Source organism: Lepidochelys kempii, chromosome 2, assembly GCF_965140285.1.
Source record: "Lepidochelys kempii isolate rLepKem1 chromosome 2, rLepKem1.hap1, whole genome shotgun sequence".
Taxonomy (NCBI): Eukaryota; Metazoa; Chordata; order Testudines; family Cheloniidae; genus Lepidochelys; species Lepidochelys kempii.
The window spans coordinates 46,717,900-46,736,584 of record NC_136381.1 but is presented as its reverse complement, the minus strand read 5'-3'; the positions used below and the strand labels follow the sequence as shown (position 1 = coordinate 46,736,584).

The window sequence follows — 18,685 nt, the reverse complement described above, 5'->3', positions numbered from 1 at the left end:
CTTCCTGATTAAGGATTGTGCAGGTTAGACACTAAAAAGATGATTTTGCTTCCCAGAGCCATGCAATACGCTTTCTTCAATGGGGCAAATAAAAATATATGTAGAACACTTTTCCAACTGAGTAATGCTCTGAAGCTGATCTCTCTCGAGTACGCAGAAAGGAGAGTCCATCTTCCAATGTCATTCTATAAGATTGCCATGTAGAACTGATTTTTATCTCATTCTGTTTATCTGAGAGGTTTCTTATTTTTTAGTATTTGTATTACAGTAGCATCTAGAAGCCCCATCTGATGTTGAGGGCCCCAGCGTTCTACGCATTGTACAAACACATAGTAAAAGACAAGCTCTACCCCCAAGGCGCTTACAACCTTAATACGCAAGATAGATAAATGGTGGGAGGGGAAACAGAGGCTTCTCTGCTAGTCCTCTGTATTTCCACAGTTTCTTCTGAATCTTATCATGTTCAACACATCTAATGCTCCACCCTTTTAGGTAATAGGATCCCTTTTTATACTTGGCCATTATTTTCTGTTGATTTTTTTTGCTGTAATATTTTTTTCCTTGTATGTATATCCTGTACAGAGTCTGATTAGCACCCATTGAAAGTTTTTTTTCTGTTGATTTTGATGGGAGTAGGATGAGGTTTACAGTTTGTAATCCAGTTTCCCTCATCGTTAGGAACCCAAATTTCCCCTTAACTGTGGGACTTCTGACCTTATCCACTGTGTTGAGCCTGTTAATTGTCTTAGTCATTAAAGTTTTGAACATGTGATATATTGTAGTGGTGCTCTCTACCACCCCCCTTTTGTTTTCCACCTGTCCTTTGCTTGGTGGATAACAGGCACTACTTACCTAAAGATTTAGGACTTTGTTTTCCATATTTTATTGGCCTCCCAGAACTTGTTGTTTTTCTTACTTTTATTCCATGCTTGCAATACGTTGCTTTTATTTTCCTTTCCAGGTATACTTTCCTCATCTGTAATTCGTCTGCTTTTCTCCATTAAATTTATCAAAGTTTATCACCCCATGATCAGACTGCATACTTTATTTCCTAATTGTAATATGAAATCTTGTTTTATTTGCAGTCCACGTACTGATACATCGTCATCCTTTTTATTTCTGGATAAGTGCAGTGGAACCACTTTAATAATGTTTAGAATAAATGTATTCATATAAAAAAAATATTAAAATTTACCTGATTCATTTAGTTTGATTTTTTCCCCCCTCCCATAGACTATGGAAGATTCTATATTGACAATCAGTTTTGGAGACTGGATGGAGTTACCAGGACTGAAGTTTAAGGATTGGGCAGCTGGTAAACGCAGGTAAAGACACTTAAGTTTTTTAAAGTGATAGATGCAGAAAATGTGACTGCAGTAAATAGAACATTTTTTTTAAAAAATTGACAACTGCTAGGTAATAGTTTTAATAGTTACAGTGGCACTTCTCCTTCCTTGAGTGCCTTAGACAATAGTACACTTTATTTAACAAAGTGGAAACTGGTCATTATAGTTTCGCCTGAAAATTTTTTTCATTATAAACTTGTGTACATAAAGCAAATTGGTAAACTTGCTTTGTATTTAATCTTGTTATTCAAGGTCTCTGACTGAAAGTTTTTAACAAGTGCACTTGTTTTCTCCTGCTATTATGCCAAAAATGAAATTAGTCACTCTTGTATTTTTCTTTTAAACCTCTCTTTGTCTCAGAAGTTTACATAATGGAATTTCAGGGCCACTTTAAAGTGGATCTGAGCAGTTGTTCCAAACAAATATATTAGTTACTAGTGCCCATTATAAAATATGAGCCAAATGATATATTAAAAAATGGATTGGATTTTGTAGACATTTCTGAAGCATCAATCATCCCAATGCTTAAGTGATTCATATAGTATTTGGAGTAGTTACACTGTGCTGTTTAAAATCCTCATCTTAAAAATTGAACCTTAATATAGTACTATCTTAAACAACATCTACAGCCTTGTTTTTTAATTAAAGAGCACTTTCTAGCACACTTAATTCATGCTATGCTTATAAACAAGTCCTACAAGTGCTACTGTGTTAAAGTGCTTACTACTATGAAATCAATGCAGTTACTCATGGGAATAAACACTGCACAGTTGTGTTTTCAAGATTGGGCTCATAGATAGAACATGTAAGAATTATTAATTGTGATGATAAATCTGTTTGAAGAGGTTTTAAGGAAAGATTTGAAGAAAGAGAGTGATGAGGAAAAGGAGACTTATAGTTATAGAAGGCAGCATGAAAGAGCACAAAAGAGTGGGAATAAGAACTGAACGTAGGACTAAGAGTTGGAAAGAGCATAAGAAGCAGAAGAGGGAATGGTAGGGGAAGGGGATACCAAGAGAAATTAGATCAGCTATGTAGGTGGGGGGAAAACTTTGGTGGGGGCTAATAGGTGAGGCTGAGAAGCTTGAATTTAATACACCGTAAGATAGATAGGGCCCTACCAAATTCACGGCCACAAAAAACGCATCACGGACCATGAAATCTGGTCTCCCCCCATGAAATCTGGTCTTTTGTGTGCTTTAACCTTACACTATACCAATTTCACGTTGGAGACCAGAATTTCTCAAATTGAGGGTCCTGACCAAAAAGGCAGTTGCAGGGGAGTCACAGGTTATTTTAGGGGGGATCGTGGCACTGCTGGGCGGCCGGAGAGTGGTGACTGTTGGCTGGGTGCCCACTTCTGAAGGCAGTGCCACGCCAGCAGCTGCGCAGAAGTAAGTGTGGCAATAGCATACCATGCCACCCTTACTTCTGTGCTGCTGCCTTCACAGCTGGGCGGTCAGAGAGTGGCAGCTGCTGACTGAGCAGCACAGAAGTAAGGGTGGCAATACCATACCATGCCATCCTTACTTCTGTGTTGCTGCTGGCGGCAGCTCTGCCTTCAGAGTTCCCGGCCAGCTGCCGCCGCTTTCCATTTACCCTGCTCTGAAGAAGCGCAGAAGTAAGGGTAGTAGTACCACAACCCCTCCCACAATAACCTTGCAACCCTTCCCCCACAACTCCTTTTTGAGTCTGGACCCCTATAATTATAACACTGTGAAATTTCAGATTTAAATAGTTGAAATCATTAAATTTACTATTTTAAAAGTCTTATGACTGTGAAATTGACCAAAATGTACTGTGACTTTGGTAGGGCCCTAATTATTAAAAACAGCAGCAAAAGGTTGGGTTCACACAGAATGAGGAAGATTAAAAAGAAATATTGAACAATTGCCATTCAATGAGCACCATTCATCTTGTATACTGAGTGAGGCAGTGGTTGTGTGGAAAAAATAAGATAATAGAATCTTTAATTACATCATGCAGATGCAGAAGATGACAAATTATGGTTGCTTGAGAAACCTTATTTTTGGCATTTTTAACTTTTGTATGCTTGAGATTGCAACTTTAAAGTTCTTCTAGTGTAGGTGTTCGGGTTTTTTTTTCTTTCCCTTGTAATTAACTATATACATGGATCCTAAGAGAGCCTTCATAAAGATACCTGAATACTTTTTCTTGGATGAGGGAGAAGTTAGTCCTAGAAACCAAATAATCTGAGACAGATTGGTGTGCAAGTGTAGCCTATGAGTCCACAGTTCTTGAGTTCTAACCTCAGCTCTGCCCCTGACTTACATAGCCCCACACTGAGTAACAATGTCAATTTCCTCATAAAATTGAGCTAATACTTGCCTTCCTACCTACTGCAGGTGTTGTAAGGATTGGTTAGTGTTTGTACGACACTATGAGGAGATAAAATTAACCCTTTCGTAGTGCACTAGTTTTAAGAACTTTTACCAGTGGGGTAAGTGCAGGATTATGTTACACTGACTGAGGGCTCAACACTGCGCAGAGAAAAATGCAGCTTTTGGCCTGAGCCATTACGTTCTTACTTAAATCAAAATCTCTCAATTTAAATAAACGTGGAAAATAAATAATATATATATGACAAAAGCAGACTGTGAAGAACTTCAAAAAGATCTCACAAAACTAAGTGATTGGGCAACAAAATGGCAAATGAAATTTCATGTGGATAAATGTAAAGTAATGCACATTGGAAAAAATAACCCCAACTATACATACAATATGATGGGGGCTAATTTAGCTACAATTAATCAAGAGAAAGTTCTTGGAGTCATCGTGAATAGTTCTCTGAAGATGTCAACGCCCTTATATAAATCCATGGTATGCCCACATCTTGAATACTGTATACAGATGTGGTCCCCTCATCTCAAAAAAGTTATACTGGCATTAGAAAAGGTTCAGAAAGGGGCAACTAAAATGATTAGGGGTTTGGAACAGGTCCCATATGAGGAGAGATTAAAGAGGCTAGGACTTTTCATCTTGGAAAAGAGGAGACTAAGGGGGGATATGATAGAGGTATATAAAGTCATGAGTGATGTGGAGAAAATGAATAAGGAAAAGTTTTACTTGTTCCCCTAATATAAGAACTAGAGGCCACCAAATGAAATTAATGGGCAGCAGGTTTAAAACAAATAAAAGGAAGTTCTTCTTCACTTAGCGCACAGTCAGCCTGTGGAACTCCTTGCCTGAGGAGGTTGTGAAGGCTAGGACTATAACAGGGTTTAAAAGAGAACTGGATAAATTCATGGAGGTTAAGTCCATTAATGGCTATTAGCCAGGATGGATAAGGAATGGTGTCCCTAGTCTCTGTTTGTCAGAGGGTGGAGATGGATGGCAGGAGAGAGATCACTTGATCATTACCTGTTAGGTTCACTCCCTCTGGGGCACCTGGCATTGGCCACTGTCAGTAGACAGGATACTGGTGTGGATGAACCTTTGATCTGACCCAATATGGCCATTCTTATGGTCTTATGTTCTTTATATAGTTTATGCAAAACACTACCCTTAATGCACAGTTAGGGTTGAGAAATCAGGTGCTCAAGTCAGAGTTTAGGTTGAAAGCTTACCCAGCTCTGACATCTGGTATTTAGGCTTTAAAATGTAATCTTATAAATTGTCTTAACATATAACAAACTGGAATTTATATAGTTTTATAGCACAACCTTCAAATTTGATTTGAAGTCTTAATGAGATCTACAAAACGTACCAAGTTGGAAGAAAATCATTTCAGTTATGTTAAAAATTATGAACTGAGTTAGCTGTTCTCTTATTTCAGATGATCTAATGACTAATTTTTAATTTACTCAAAAAAAGCCATGAAAATTTCAAGTTGCCTACCATCTTTAAAATTAAAGAACTAATTTTCTTCAAACTTGTCTTGTCTTGTATACCAGAAATCAAAAGTTGTATGCAGTGTTGTTGTAGCCATGTCAGTCCCAGGATATTAGAGAGAGAGAGAGAGAGAGAAGGTGGGTGAGGAAGAAATATTTCCACGGCTACAATTATCAACACCCCCCACAACACACCTTTCAAGATCCATGGGTCCTACACATGCATATCATGGGTGGTATCCATCATCCAGTGCAGTCAATGCCTCAATAACAACCATGTGGGTGAAACCAGACAATCACTACACTCTCGAATGAACTCTCACAGGAAAATGATAAAACTACCCTGTCATCTGTGCGTGAACACATTTCACAAGTTGATCACTCTGTCTGACCTGTCAGCCTGCATCCTCAAAGGAAACCTCTACAACACTTTCAAAAGATGATCCTGGGAGGTTAAATTCATAATTTTGCTAGACACTAAAAATCCTGTTCTCAGTAAAGACACTGGATTTATAGCTTTTTACAACAATGTGTAACCCACTAATTCCTCTTTTCGTCCTATGACTACAGGGGTGTTAACAGACAACTTCACATTGAATAGTCCCTTAGAATATGTGCTAACTACTTATGCTAAAGTATCTGTTCAGTCTTGAGACTGGTCTGCATTGCCATTTAAGTCATTGTAAGTTACGTCCCTCGGGGGTGAGAAAAAATCACCCCTCTGCATGACGTAGCTTACGTTGACCCAATGCGGTATCTACACCGTGCCATGTCAGCGGGAGATGCTCTCCTGCTGACTTGCCTTTCGGGGAGGTGGAGTACTGAAGTCAATGGGAGAGCGCTCTACCATTGACTTATTGTGTCTTCACCAGACCCATTAAATTGATGTCGCTGCATCGATCGCACCAGTGCTGATCTAGCGTGCCAGTGTAGAGAAGCCTTTGTATTTAGCTGTGACACTCTCAGTACCTTTCCTAGACATGAAGACGAGCTCTGTATAGCTCAAGAGCTTGTCTCTCTCACCAACAGAAGTGAGTCTAATAAAAGATATTACCTCACCCCCTTGTCTCTCAGACATCAAAAGAGCAGTTTACAGTCTTGTCTTCAAACTCCATACAATAAAACATATTGAACTCAGTGTAGTTATGTTGAGAGTGAAGGTCTGAGTCAATCCTGCTTAAATTTGAATGTGTACATTCAATATTTCAAATGTGATGTTTGACCCATCCATTGGAGCATAAATGTTAACTGGAAGCCTTTTGTTTTTGTTTCAGAAGTATAAAGAGTGACAGAGTTATGCCAGAAGAAATAGCTTGTTATTATAAACAGTATGTTAAAGTCATGGGCCTCCAGAAGAACTTCAGAGACAATGCTTACATAACATCTGTTTCAAGACTTTACCGAGAACAGGATGACGAAGATGAAAGCCAAGCGAGTGAAGATATTTCAACACAGCATTTGCAAATGGAAAAGGAAGATGTACAGTCATCACTGATCAAGAGAAATTGGGAAGTCAGAGGTTATCAGAGAACAACAGATGGCTCTCAGGTGCCCTTCTGCCTCTTTGCTGAGAATGTGGCTCTTGCGACTGGAACTTTTGATTCTCCTGGCCGACTACAGGTTGAAGGAGAAGAATTTCCTTTTGTGTTTCATTCCATGTCTGACTTTGGAGCTGCCATCAGCAAAGGAAAACTACGTGGGAAAGTAGACCCTGTCTTAATCGTGGGTGCTGGACTCTCAGCAGCTGACGCAGTACTGTGTGCTTACAACAATAACATCCCTGTAATTCATGTTTTTCGTAGAAGGGTTACTGATCCAAGTTTAATTTTCAAACAGCTGCCTAAAAAGCTTTATCCTGAATACCATAAGGTCTATCATATGATGTGTACTCAGTCACATGCTGTGGACTCTAATCTGCATTCTGCTTACACCAGTTTTCCTGAGCACCGTGTACTTTCCTTCAAGCCAGACATGAAATGTGTCCTACAGAGTGCCTCTGGATTGAAGAAAATCTTCAAGTTCTCCGTAGCCTTAGTACTGATAGGTTCTCACCCTAATTTGTTCTTTCTAAAGGACCATGGTCAGGGGATAGGTCATAGCCCAAACCAGCCAATCACATGCAAGGGTAATCCTATTGAGATTGATCCATATACTTACGAGTGCACTAAGGAAGCCAATCTTTTTGCATTAGGCCCACTGGTTGGAGACAATTTTGTACGGTTTTTAAAAGGAGGTGCACTGGGCATTGCACGATGTTTGGCTACAAGACAAAAGAAGAAACATCAACTAATTGTTGAAAGAGGCGGCGGTGGGGATGGGGTCCCCTAAAACATGCGGTCATATAAACTTTCATATATGGAATTGCAGGCATACTCTAACAAGCAACACATTGACAGCTAAATTCATTAGTAGCCTCTTTTTTGTTATGTATACAAGTCATGCTTGTATTGCCTGGTAGAGGATGCTGACACTACACTACTTCACCCCTTTCAAAAGACGGAAGTGTGGTCTGCTGTTTTAAGTGCTCTGTCCCCCAACTGGAATTTCTTCCAGATAGACAGCAAATGAGACTAACTTACATTGACTTGCCTGTGGTCTCTTGCTCCAAGGAAAGAGCACACTTTATGCTCTGGAAAGAGAACGTCTGCCCTAGCACTGCCTTTTCTTCTTAGTATTTCACCACACAAAATATACTTATCGTGAAAGTATAAATCAAAGTTAAGTTGTAAGAGCAGAAAGCTTTCCTTGTGATGATCTTTGGTCTCAAAGCAAGTGTGTGTATTTTGAACAAGGATTATATTTATTTTGCCATAGTAATACTGGCATTTGTATAAACGTTTATTTAGCCCTTAGTAAAGCAGTCTTTACAAGAAATGAAGAGGATTTCTACAAGTAGAAAAAGATTGGCTTAACAGTTAAACCAGATCCATCATAATTTGGTACTGGGATAAAAGAGAGAACAGCATTCCTTTAAGCTTAGTTGCTAATTTGACAATCCACTAATGTTTTTGTCAAGTGTATGCCTACACTTCCATAAGTGCATAAGGACCATAATATAGGGATTTTATAGAGATCTATTCTCTATTACACTGCTATGTAACTTTCCAAGAATATTCTGGTTTACAGTAAAATAATAAAGTGCTGATGTAAGTGCTCTTACGACAGTGTCAAGATAGTGAATACCTAATTTACTTTTGAAAAAAAATCTGTTTGAAAAGGAAATATTGTTGAGAAGTAACTGTAAAACCTGTAAACAATTTTTCTCACAATACCGCTAAAGAAGACTGAATAGGATCTCTTATCAGGTGGAGATAGAGAGCAGACACTCCCATCTTCCCTTACTAAGTCCAAGCACTGGCTCCTGCTCTTTTCTAAGGTAATGCTTAACATTACAACTTGGATGTCTCTAACCACTCATATTTCTTTTTTAAAAGCCATGGTCTAAAACTGTCACCATACACAAATGACTGAGCCTGTATAGAAATGTTCTTGGAAAATCATCATTCTCTGCTTATGGGAGTGACAAGGATGCAAACTCAAGATTGCAAATGGGCACATACTAAATTTCACACTTCTGGTCTCTCTAAGGTGACACCTAGAGCAGAGGTGGGCAAACTATGGCCCATGGGACCCTCCTGCCCAGCCCTTCAGCTTCCGGCTGGGGAGACTAGCCCCTGGCCTTTCCCCTGCAGCCTCAGCGTGCCGTGCCATGAGTGCTCTGGCCTGCCGCTCTTGTTGGGCAGCGTGGCTGGCTCCGGCTGGGCGGCAGGGCTGTGAGCTCCTGCTGCTCTGAGCAGCATGGTAAGGGGACAGGGAGCGGGGGAGTTGGATAAGGGAAAGGGGTCCCGGGGGCAGTCAGGGAGCAGGGGGCGTCCTGAGGAGGTGGATAGGGGTTGGGGCAGTCAGGAGACAGGGCAGTTGGATGGGTGGAGGTTCAGGGGGTGGTGGTCAGGGGACGGGGAACAGGGCAGGTTGGATAGGGCGTGGGAGTCCCGGGGGGCCTGCTTGGGGGTGGGGGTGTGGATAGGGTTCGGGGCAGTTAGGGGACAGGGAGCGGGGTCCCATGGGGTAGTTAGGGGCAGGGATCCCGGGAGGGGCGGTCAGGGGACAAGGAGCAGGAGGGGTTAGATGGGTCGGGGGTTCTGAGGGGGGCATTCAGGGGCAGGGGGCAGATAGGGGGTGGGACAAGGCTTTTGGGAAGGCACAGCCCTCCATACATTTTCGCAACCCCAATGTGGCACTCAGGCCAAAAAGTTTACCCATCCCTGACCTAGAGTCTCAAGCCCAAGTATTTAGATAAACTACTATAGACACAACCCAATGTTACTCACTGTAGCTGGGGCAAACAATAAACAAAGTTTCTAAATAATAATTTTCAGAACTAGTTAAGTACTCATGTGTACCCTCTTTGGATAGGTGTTCAGTTTTAGTTTAATCCATTACCAGGCACTTGAACTCAAATCTAATGTGGTAGAAGACATGTTGTCTAATTCAGTTCATTAGTGTCTGCTCTTAAGTGTATTGTGGAGTATATAATGATAGTTTTGGACTAAAAAGGCCTTTATGTACATGAATAAAATGAAGCTCGAACCCCAAAAAGATCACAATGATGGACAAGATATAAGAACCTGAACAGAATACAGAAAAGACCCTTGATAACTTATACTTCAAGACTGTATAATGGGTGATATACATATTCTGTGATCCCAACCATGTGCCTCTTGAGTTGCATTAATTTAGTAATACGCACAAATAGATTGGATAGTGTCCAGTCTGTCTGTGCTTACTAATAAACTTGGGGCTTGATCCTGCAAACCTTTAGGCTTGTTAGTATAGTTACGTAGGATCTGGACTTTTGCATAAGGGAAGTGAGGGAAAAGTGAGGCACAGGCATTCAAACCATAGTATTTTCAATTGAAGGCTAAGGAATCTACATTTTAAAAACCTAGTTGTGTAGTTTACAAACTTAAGCAATTTATAAAATTCAATAGCATAAACAATGTGAATAAAACAAGGAAAAATTTTTAAATAATTGCTTTTGTTCCCAGTCATGCCCACATGATTTGAATTTAGCCATTTCTTGTTTCATTAGTATTTCCATAAACTATTAACTACTTTTTGTATCTAGAAAACAAAGAGCTATGTGAATAATTGGTTTCAATTGGTGTTTTTTTTGCATAAGCAGACACAGTAGACAAGTATAATCTTTCCCCATCATTTTAGCAGAACTTGTGTAACTATAGTTTAAAACTGATACCTAATTCATAGTTATCTAATTAAGAGATTTTGATTTTATTACATAAGTCGCATACATTAGGTATGAGCTAAAGATTTTATTAAAGAACCTAATTGCACTTGTAACAAACTTGCAATACTTTTGCATGGCGGTGAGGCAAATCCAAAATTGGAGGTGTTTCAGACATTTATGGTAGATAACTTACAAAATAACATTACAGATTATAAAAAGCATTCCCATCATTCATGCACAAATTTGATTTTTCATGTACTTCTAGTTTAATAATTAAATGGGACAAAGGGACTGACTTAATCACAAAAGCAAAAAAATGTAGAAGACAGACTAGTCCCATCTTTAGCTGCAGCAGCTACTTAGATATTATAAACACTTAATATGATGACAAGAGTTAATTGCAGAGCTTTTTACTGAGGGTCTTATATTGGTATCCATTGCTCTAGGTTTGCAGCACCTCCCAAAGAGTTAGCAGTGATCTCTTCCATTCCTGCCAGTGTTCTTAAGCATTCAACTAAGGTTTGCGTGCAGGTCAATAGGCTAGACAGAGTAGCAGTATTCAGTATGAATTTGAAGAATAAATGTTACCTCGCCAGTGTGTAAATAAGCCTTTTTACTGGTTGAAGCAGTACTGAGAAATCTTCCCTTTTATGCTAGGAGCTGCTAGTTTTATATTTGCAACTGGCTTTTTTTCACCCGATGAAAAAGCTGTCAACTGTCAATTATGCAGACTAATATTTGGTATTTTCAGAAGACCTGGACTTAGTTAACTGCAATTTTATTATCAATTTGTAAAATAAGGTAGCACTAACCTGGATTGTGTAGCAATGAAATTTATATTTTTATGGTTGCCTTTGGTTCAGAAATAGGTTATAATCCAAAGCAATACTGAGTATATCGCCAGGCTAAATTATAGCCATGAAGTTTTTAAAATAATTTGATCCCTGAAAGTATCTTGGAGTTCAACCTCAGAATTGCCATACCAGACCTGACTAATGGTGCACTTACTACGTGCCTGTTTAACAGTGGTAATTGTTTAAAGAAAGGCACTTGTGTAATAATAAACCATGGGGAGAGTTTCTTTTGGGGTCTAGCAGATTGGCTTATAACTTGAAACGTGAGGTCTGACATGTGGCTAAAGCTTTTATACTAGAGAGTAATTGCAGAATTCTTTATTCAGCTACAATATGTAATCTTCTCCTGAATCTTACCAAGGTGTTCACCTAAGGCACTGAGTTCCACAGGTTGGTGTGTTACATTATAAATGTTGTGCCCACTAATCCTGACTGAATTGCACCCTCTTTCTCTACAGACCAGTAGCAGTTCATGTGCTTTGAAGGGAATGCTGGACCTACTCACCTGGCAACCCACTAGAAGAGTTCATCCGAAGTTGTAGAAAATTTAAATCCTAAATGTAATCGTTCAACCCAGCTTTGAGATTAGTTTTGTTTGGTTTTTTTAGATCTGTCACCCTAAGGGGAGAAAATGGAATCTATTTACTGGGAACCTGCTCTAAGATAAGTAAACTGAATACAGCTGGATAGGATGATTTAGTGTAATCATAACTGGAAGAAAGACAATTGGCATTCTTCTCGATGGTCTTCACTGATGGCAAGAAATGAGCAGTGAGGAACAATAGGGAGAGAAAGTAGGAAAGATGACCTAGGAAAGATTCCCCTATGACCCTGGAGGGTTTAAATTGGGACCAGAGACAGGAGTATCGCCCTCCTGAAGGAGGTCTCTGCAGATGCTTGCAAACTGAGTTTGTAGATCTGGCAAAAGTGGAGAGACTACTATAGTGCAGACTTACATTGCTCTCCCTACTAAGGCTGAAGTTCTGACCAGCATGTGGCCATGCTCCATGCAAATAAGCCTAGATGTCTTTGGATGCTGCATTTCTGGAAGCCTTGCATTTTCTACTATGTAACAGTGAATCCATCTGGTTCCTGAAGCTGCAAAAGACTTGTTAAACTTTGTATTTAGAACAAAAAACAACGTGGAAGAGTTTCTCGGTACTACTTGTGGCTGTTTTTGAACTGAGCTGACAAATGGGAGCACATTACCTCAACTGGGGAGAGAAGGAGCATTTGGAATAAAACTGGGAGACTGTTTAAGAACTGTTTTGCCTTCCTGAAAGAGGAAAAAGTGTCTTACTTGAAAGAGCTATACTATCTGGGACTCTAAAGTGATGGCAACTGAAATATGTTTTGACAGAGAAAGCAAGGCTTTGTTGACATTAGCATTCAAATGGAGTCCAAGTAATGGTCTTGAAGATGTCATTCTGGTCCTTGCAGGGGAAATTGTGAGAAGGGCTTTAAGAGGTTTGGCAAGTTTGAGGATGATAGAGGCCAAGGAAGATCTGGATTTAAAACACTGAGGGCAGAAAGTTGCACCTTCAAGGAGTTAAAGCTGAGACCTATGGACAGATCTTCATGCAACAGTTGAATAGTAGCCAGCATCCCTGGGGCTATTCTTTATTCCTCCCCTTAGAAAAATTTCTTTGTGCCAAGACTTTCTTTCTAGATGAGTGCAATGTAAAGATAATTTGTCCAGAATATCTTAAGTCAGATAACAGCTTAGAGACAGAGGGAAAAATATTAAGCCCAGGTCAGAGGGGAAGCGGTGAGACCAAAAAGGAGGGCTACCATAGCTGATATATGCTACTAGAATTACTGTCCCATCCACCTTTTATTTTTGTACTGTGTTGTGTCTTGGAGGAATGTGGAAAATGCATAGCAAAGATTGTGACCACTGATGTGACAGAATATGCATCCCAGAGGAATCTGAGTTCTCTCTGGAAAAATATTAATCCCTTTAGCTTTTTGTCAGCTTGCAGACAGGTCTGCCTGGGGCTGCGCTAGCTCTGTCTGGAGTAGAAGACCCATTCCATTTGGCTTATTGATTGCCTGTGGAGCCAGTTGGTGTTGATGATGCTTGAGAGTGGTTAAGGACAGAGATGAAAGACGAGGGGTAAAATTTTCAAAAGCACCTACATAGATAAGGGCTTTGAAGGTAAGGACCAAATGTTTGTCTTCGATATAGTGGAAAAAGGGGAGCCAGAGGAAGGATTTGAAGCATAGTGCCAGGATCAACTAGGAAACAGCTTGGCAGCAGTGTTCTGAATGGACCCAAGGTGGGTGTAGTTAAAGTTAGAGAGGAGGTGGTTCCAATAGTTAAGATATGAGATTAAACAAGAGGTTTGACAATCTGAACAAGGAAAAGGTTGGTTCTTAAAGATATTGAAATGCAGAAATTTCAAGATTTGAATATAGCTTGATTACAAGGGTTCAGAGAGGGAAGTGTCGAAAGTCTTGGATGTTGGCAGGAACAATGGAGCTCGGTCTTTGCCATGTTCAATTTAAGTTACCAGATCAGCCAAGACAGTGATTCTCAATCTTTCCAGACTACTATACCCCTTTAAGAGTCTGATTTGTCTTGCATAACCCCAAGTTTCATCTCACTTAAAAACTACTTGCTTACAAAATCAGACATAAAAATACAAAGTGTCACTGCACACTATTACTGAAAAATTGCTCACTTTCTCATTTCTACCATACAATTATAAAATTGGAATATAAATATTGTACTAACATTTCAGTGTATATTGTACAGAGCAGTATAAACAAATAATTCTGACATTTTAGTTTGTACTGACTTCACTAATGCTTTTTATGTAGCCTGTTGTAAAACTAGGCAAATATCTAGATGAGTTGATGTACCTCCTGAATACCTCTGAGTACCGACAGGGGCATACGTACCGCTGGTTGAGTACTACTGAGCCAAGATGTGGAATAGGTCCTGAGTAGTGAGGCACATAATTGAGTCATAAGCACAAAGATGGTGGTCAGAGCCTATGAAAGTGGGTAAGACTGCCTAGACATTTCATCCAGGCTGTGGAGCACAAAGGACAGATATGTGGAAAACAGCTACTGAAAGAGAGGGGAAGGGGAAGAAAGACCCAGCAAACAACATGCTGAAGGGAATAAACATAGTAGCAAAGGAGAGCCATGGAAGCCAATGGTTAACACGATTTCAAATACTAGATGGTCATAAAGTGTCAAAAGGAGAGTGAAGATGGAGCAGAAGCTTCCTTTGTCCAGGAAGAGAACAGTGGAATGAAGAGGGTAGAAGATGGGTATTTCAGGAAATGATTGAAAATGTGGTTGACTCAGTTTGGGAGTTTGGGCAATAATTGGAAAGGCAAGTGAGGTCAAGGTTGTGGTGTTTAAGATGGAGACTAAAGGATGCTTATATTGTGCAGGGAAGAAAAGTGAGAATGGAGCCAAAGAGGGTGAGAAGTGGGATGGGATGGGGTCCCGGGAGCAGATGAAAAGGCTAGAGAACAGCCAAGAAACCTTAGTGGTAGCAAGTGGGTGATAAGGGCCTGCTGGCAATCATGTCTAAGACCCGAGATGCCTGCCAGACCGCATGGAGAGGTGGAGGGGAAGTGCAGCACAAGCACTAGACTGCCTGAGGAGGGATGGGGGAGAGCACAAACCGTTTTGAAATTTTTTGATGACGCACTGTCTGCTGGTCATCGAAGCACTCACCTAGGATGTGGGAGAACTGCGTTCAAAAAACTGCTCCAGAGCACATCCCGCTTCCCAGCTGAGTAACTGCTGGGCTAGGACTCTCTCCTATTGGAGCAGTTCTACTGTATATGTAATTAAATATTCATTGGAGCAGGGACTTGAATCTGAGTCTCCCACATCCCAAGTGAGTGCCCTTACCAATGGGCTATAGTCAGTCTCTCTCTGTGACCTAATGAATATTTATTTATACAAGAACAGCTCTTGACATGAGAGATTGAGACTCACTTCAGAATAACCTATAGCCTCGTGGTTAGGGCATTCACCTGGCTTCAAGTTCGTGCTCTGAATTATGCATGCTTCCAGTTGTCTTTAGTGACAGGTATCAGGTCTTAAGTGTGCTCAGAGCCCATGGGATCAGGCCCTGGTAGCAAGATAGCTTTGAGAATCCTGCTTTGGAGCTCAACTTGAGTTAGGAGTCCAATCCACAATGTGGTGTCAGCATTTAGGCTCCTACTAGGTTAGATGGCAGGTGACTGGGGCCTTTGCAGAATACCAATGGTGCCTAAAATTTTGGACTTAAGTATCTAAATGCCTTTATGAATCTGGGCCATTAGCCCTGTTTCACAGGTAGGGAAACTGAGGCACAGAGCAATGCATGGACTTGACCAAGGTCCCCTAGCAGGTCGGGGGCAGAGCTGAGATATCCTGACTACCACTGCTCCCATTGATAACCTTTTCTTCATCACCTCAACTTTGTCAAGAATAATTATTCTCTCTCTTCCTTGGTTCACAAGCATCCCCCTTCCCATACAGAGAATGAAGTTGTCGTCTTGTGGCTTTTGGAGGACTTCTGCTTATTTTTCTTGGACAGAGCCCCTTTCTGTTTGGACAAGGAGTCAAGAAATGGCATTTCTCCTCATTCGAAGATAAGTAACCTGTGCAGAAGGAAACTTTCCCAGAAGAGGAATAGAAAAAGGGATGAATGCTCATTACAGCCACAAAATAAATCAGTAAAATCAGGCTCCCTGAACATGCAGAGCTACTGGCAGGTTGAGCAATTCTTAGCATTCTCTTCAACGTGCTTGAGCTGTATCTGTCCTGAGGAAGATGTGTGCAAGCCATTTGTGAATGATGGAGATGTGTGTGTAAAAAAAAAAAAAAAAGCCTTCTCAATTTCATCACATACCTTTTTCCTCACCATGTGAAAGAGCTGTGTCTTCTTTATAAGCCAAATACTGCGGCCACATATGAGTACATTTACACATGGGAATAGTTCCCTTAACAAGTGCTTTAACTTGAAGCACTAGGGCCTATACATTATATACTTTTAATTTGTTAGTAGTGCTTACTGAGATTATAGAAATAGAGGTGAAGTGGGTTTTGAAAAGATTCCTAGTGCTTATGATGACTTAACACAAATGGTCCCAATAAATAGGTAAGCAGGTTTTGATTCTTTGTATTATTTCAAACTCATTGATACAACTCTTATTCCTACTGGAACAGAACAAATGATGAAAGTTTAAAAATGGATATTTGAGGTGATCTGATTTCATTAAAGTTTTGTTTAAAATGAGTATTTTCATTATAAAACAGTACAGTAACTTCACTTATTAATTTGGTACATGCCAATACTGAAAAGCTCAGGCTCTCCTCAGCTTTGAAGACACCAACTTTGAAAATAGCAGCAGACTGTTTAACAATTTGAGAAGTCAAGGATTTATGTTAGGCCTTCACCCCAACCAGTGAATGAGAGATCTAAGAGCCAGACTCGTAGGGTATACTGTATTCATAATGGCTCATCACATAACTGCCACTCTTGTGAGAGCACTGACTATTGCTGACAAAGTTATATATTGGAATCTAGATCAAGCCTGTTACGAAAAAGCAGTATCTGGGTGTTTAAAAAAAACCTCTGACTACTTGCCATGTAAAAATAAATGTATGTTTGATAGCTGGCTACATACGACAGCTGTAACGTACATTGATCATTTCAAGGTGGCAGTAACCATCTTGCTAACACATGGAATTTCTCTTATTGGACCAATGTCTGTTGGTGAGAGACAAGGTTTTGAGCTACACAGAACTCTGGGAAAGAAGCAAAACTTTGTGTAGCTCAAAAGCTTGTCTTTTATTGGACCAACTTCTGTTGGTGAAAGAGATTACCTCACCCCCACCTCTCATGGCTACAACAACACTGTAAACTACCTACAGTGGTTTAAAACAAACAAATTCCCCTTAAACTTAAGGTAACTTAACTTCAGCACCTGTATGCATTTCTGCAACAGAACTGGCTCTGTTATTTAAAGTGAAATTTTGTAAGCCTCTTTTAATGTGATGCAAGGTTTTATTTTAAATATTACCTATGACTCTGTCCATATTAAGTTTGAAATAGTAGCCACAGCAGTAAATATCATTGTGGAGGGCAGAATTCTAAAACTTTCCTGCCCACTATAGACAGGGATTTTATTCTGACACCTATGTTATCCAACTGGTAAACAGCATTGTTGTTAGTATGCTCAGAATAAAATCTCTCTCCACACCAGGTGAAGGAAAGCTCATCTAGAACCTGCTAGCCATGATTTGACTTGTGGTTAACAGGTCTGGTTAACTTTTTATTCACATGGTGCACAGCATTAGATGTATTCAAAGAAACTTAAGAGGTCTGTGGATGGCAGCAGCATTCTGAAGACTGCCCAATTTATTCAGAGTCAGAAAATGAGGTTACTGCCCCCCACTATGTCTGTTTTATGTAGTTTATGTATTTGTGCTTTGAGCCCTATTGTACAGCAAATTATTACTGTTATACAAAAAGCTAAACAAATTAACCGGGTCTTTTTTCAGAACAATAGAGTAATAGCAGAAGTGTATCTCAAACCAACAGAAGAAAGCTTGAAGTGAAGCCGTAAATATCTAGAAAGTTGTACTATAGCACTGCTTTAAAGCAAATGAGTTTAAAGTCTTGAAACCAGACATGTGGACTCTCTAAATGCCACAACAATGTAAAACTGGTTCTGTTTTCCTTTAATAAAAGCAGGACTTAAAACAACTCTTACAGGTAATTTAGACTTCCCATATATATTGTACACTGGAACCAGCAACCAGGGTATCAAGATTTTGCTGTAGGTTCATTGTAAATTCTCTTGAATTTATCTTCTCCTTTTCACATTAGGATCATATCTGCAGTAAGAGGGGGGGAAAAATGTTATAAGTAAACAGATACCAACTATTTATTTCAGATATTCAAAGCTAAAATGTTTGATTTAAACAGTTAAAAGTTGACATTTCCTTTTCTGATAGGGTCAGGAGTACCCTCTACTCCCACCTAAGTCAACAGATGTTGAGGACGTTCAGCCTCTTGACGTTTTTTATTGCCAGTAAAATAAAGAGAGTTACACCTGAACTGTGTGCCATTTCTAGAATTTGTGAGTAGTTTTTGTTAAAGGTAACTTACTACCTTCTGGGATTTTTAGATGCTTTAATATTGCAATCAAATGAAAATCTGTAGACACATTTCACCATGAAAGCTATTTCTTGCTACAAGAATTTTCATAGGCTAATACTGAAAGGACTTCCTCTCAATAACAATGAAGTTACCGACAGTGACCATGTCATATGGTACAGCTCAGTTCAGGGAAGCATTTACCAATCCCTTCCACTTCTCCTCCCACACTTGATTCTTCTCCAGCTCCTTCCTACCACTTGATCTTT

The 18,685-nt window shown here is 39.9% G+C and overlaps 2 protein-coding genes across 4 annotated transcripts in view; one reads left to right on the top strand and one right to left on the bottom strand.

The window, feature by feature from the left end:
* The window catches only part of OSGIN2 (oxidative stress induced growth inhibitor family member 2), a 40,636-nt gene extending 22,259 nt beyond the window's left edge, over positions 1–18,377 (top strand). For both annotated transcript variants that reach the window (XM_073330623.2, XM_073330624.2), the window contains exons 5-7: positions 1,234–1,325; positions 6,472–8,573; positions 11,758–18,377. In XM_073330623.2, the coding sequence (XP_073186724.1) occupies positions 1,234–1,325; positions 6,472–7,525 (1,146 nt within the window). In that variant the 3' untranslated portion in view covers positions 7,526–8,573; positions 11,758–18,377. The remainder of the gene's footprint in view (positions 1–1,233; positions 1,326–6,471; positions 8,574–11,757) is intronic.
* The window catches only part of NBN (nibrin), a 64,130-nt gene continuing 61,570 nt past the window's right edge, over positions 16,126–18,685 (bottom strand). For both annotated transcript variants that reach the window (XM_073330621.2, XM_073330622.2), the window contains one exon: positions 16,126–18,154. In XM_073330621.2, coding sequence (XP_073186722.2) covers positions 18,124–18,154 — 31 coding nt within the window. In that variant the 3' untranslated portion in view covers positions 16,126–18,123. The remainder of the gene's footprint in view (positions 18,155–18,685) is intronic.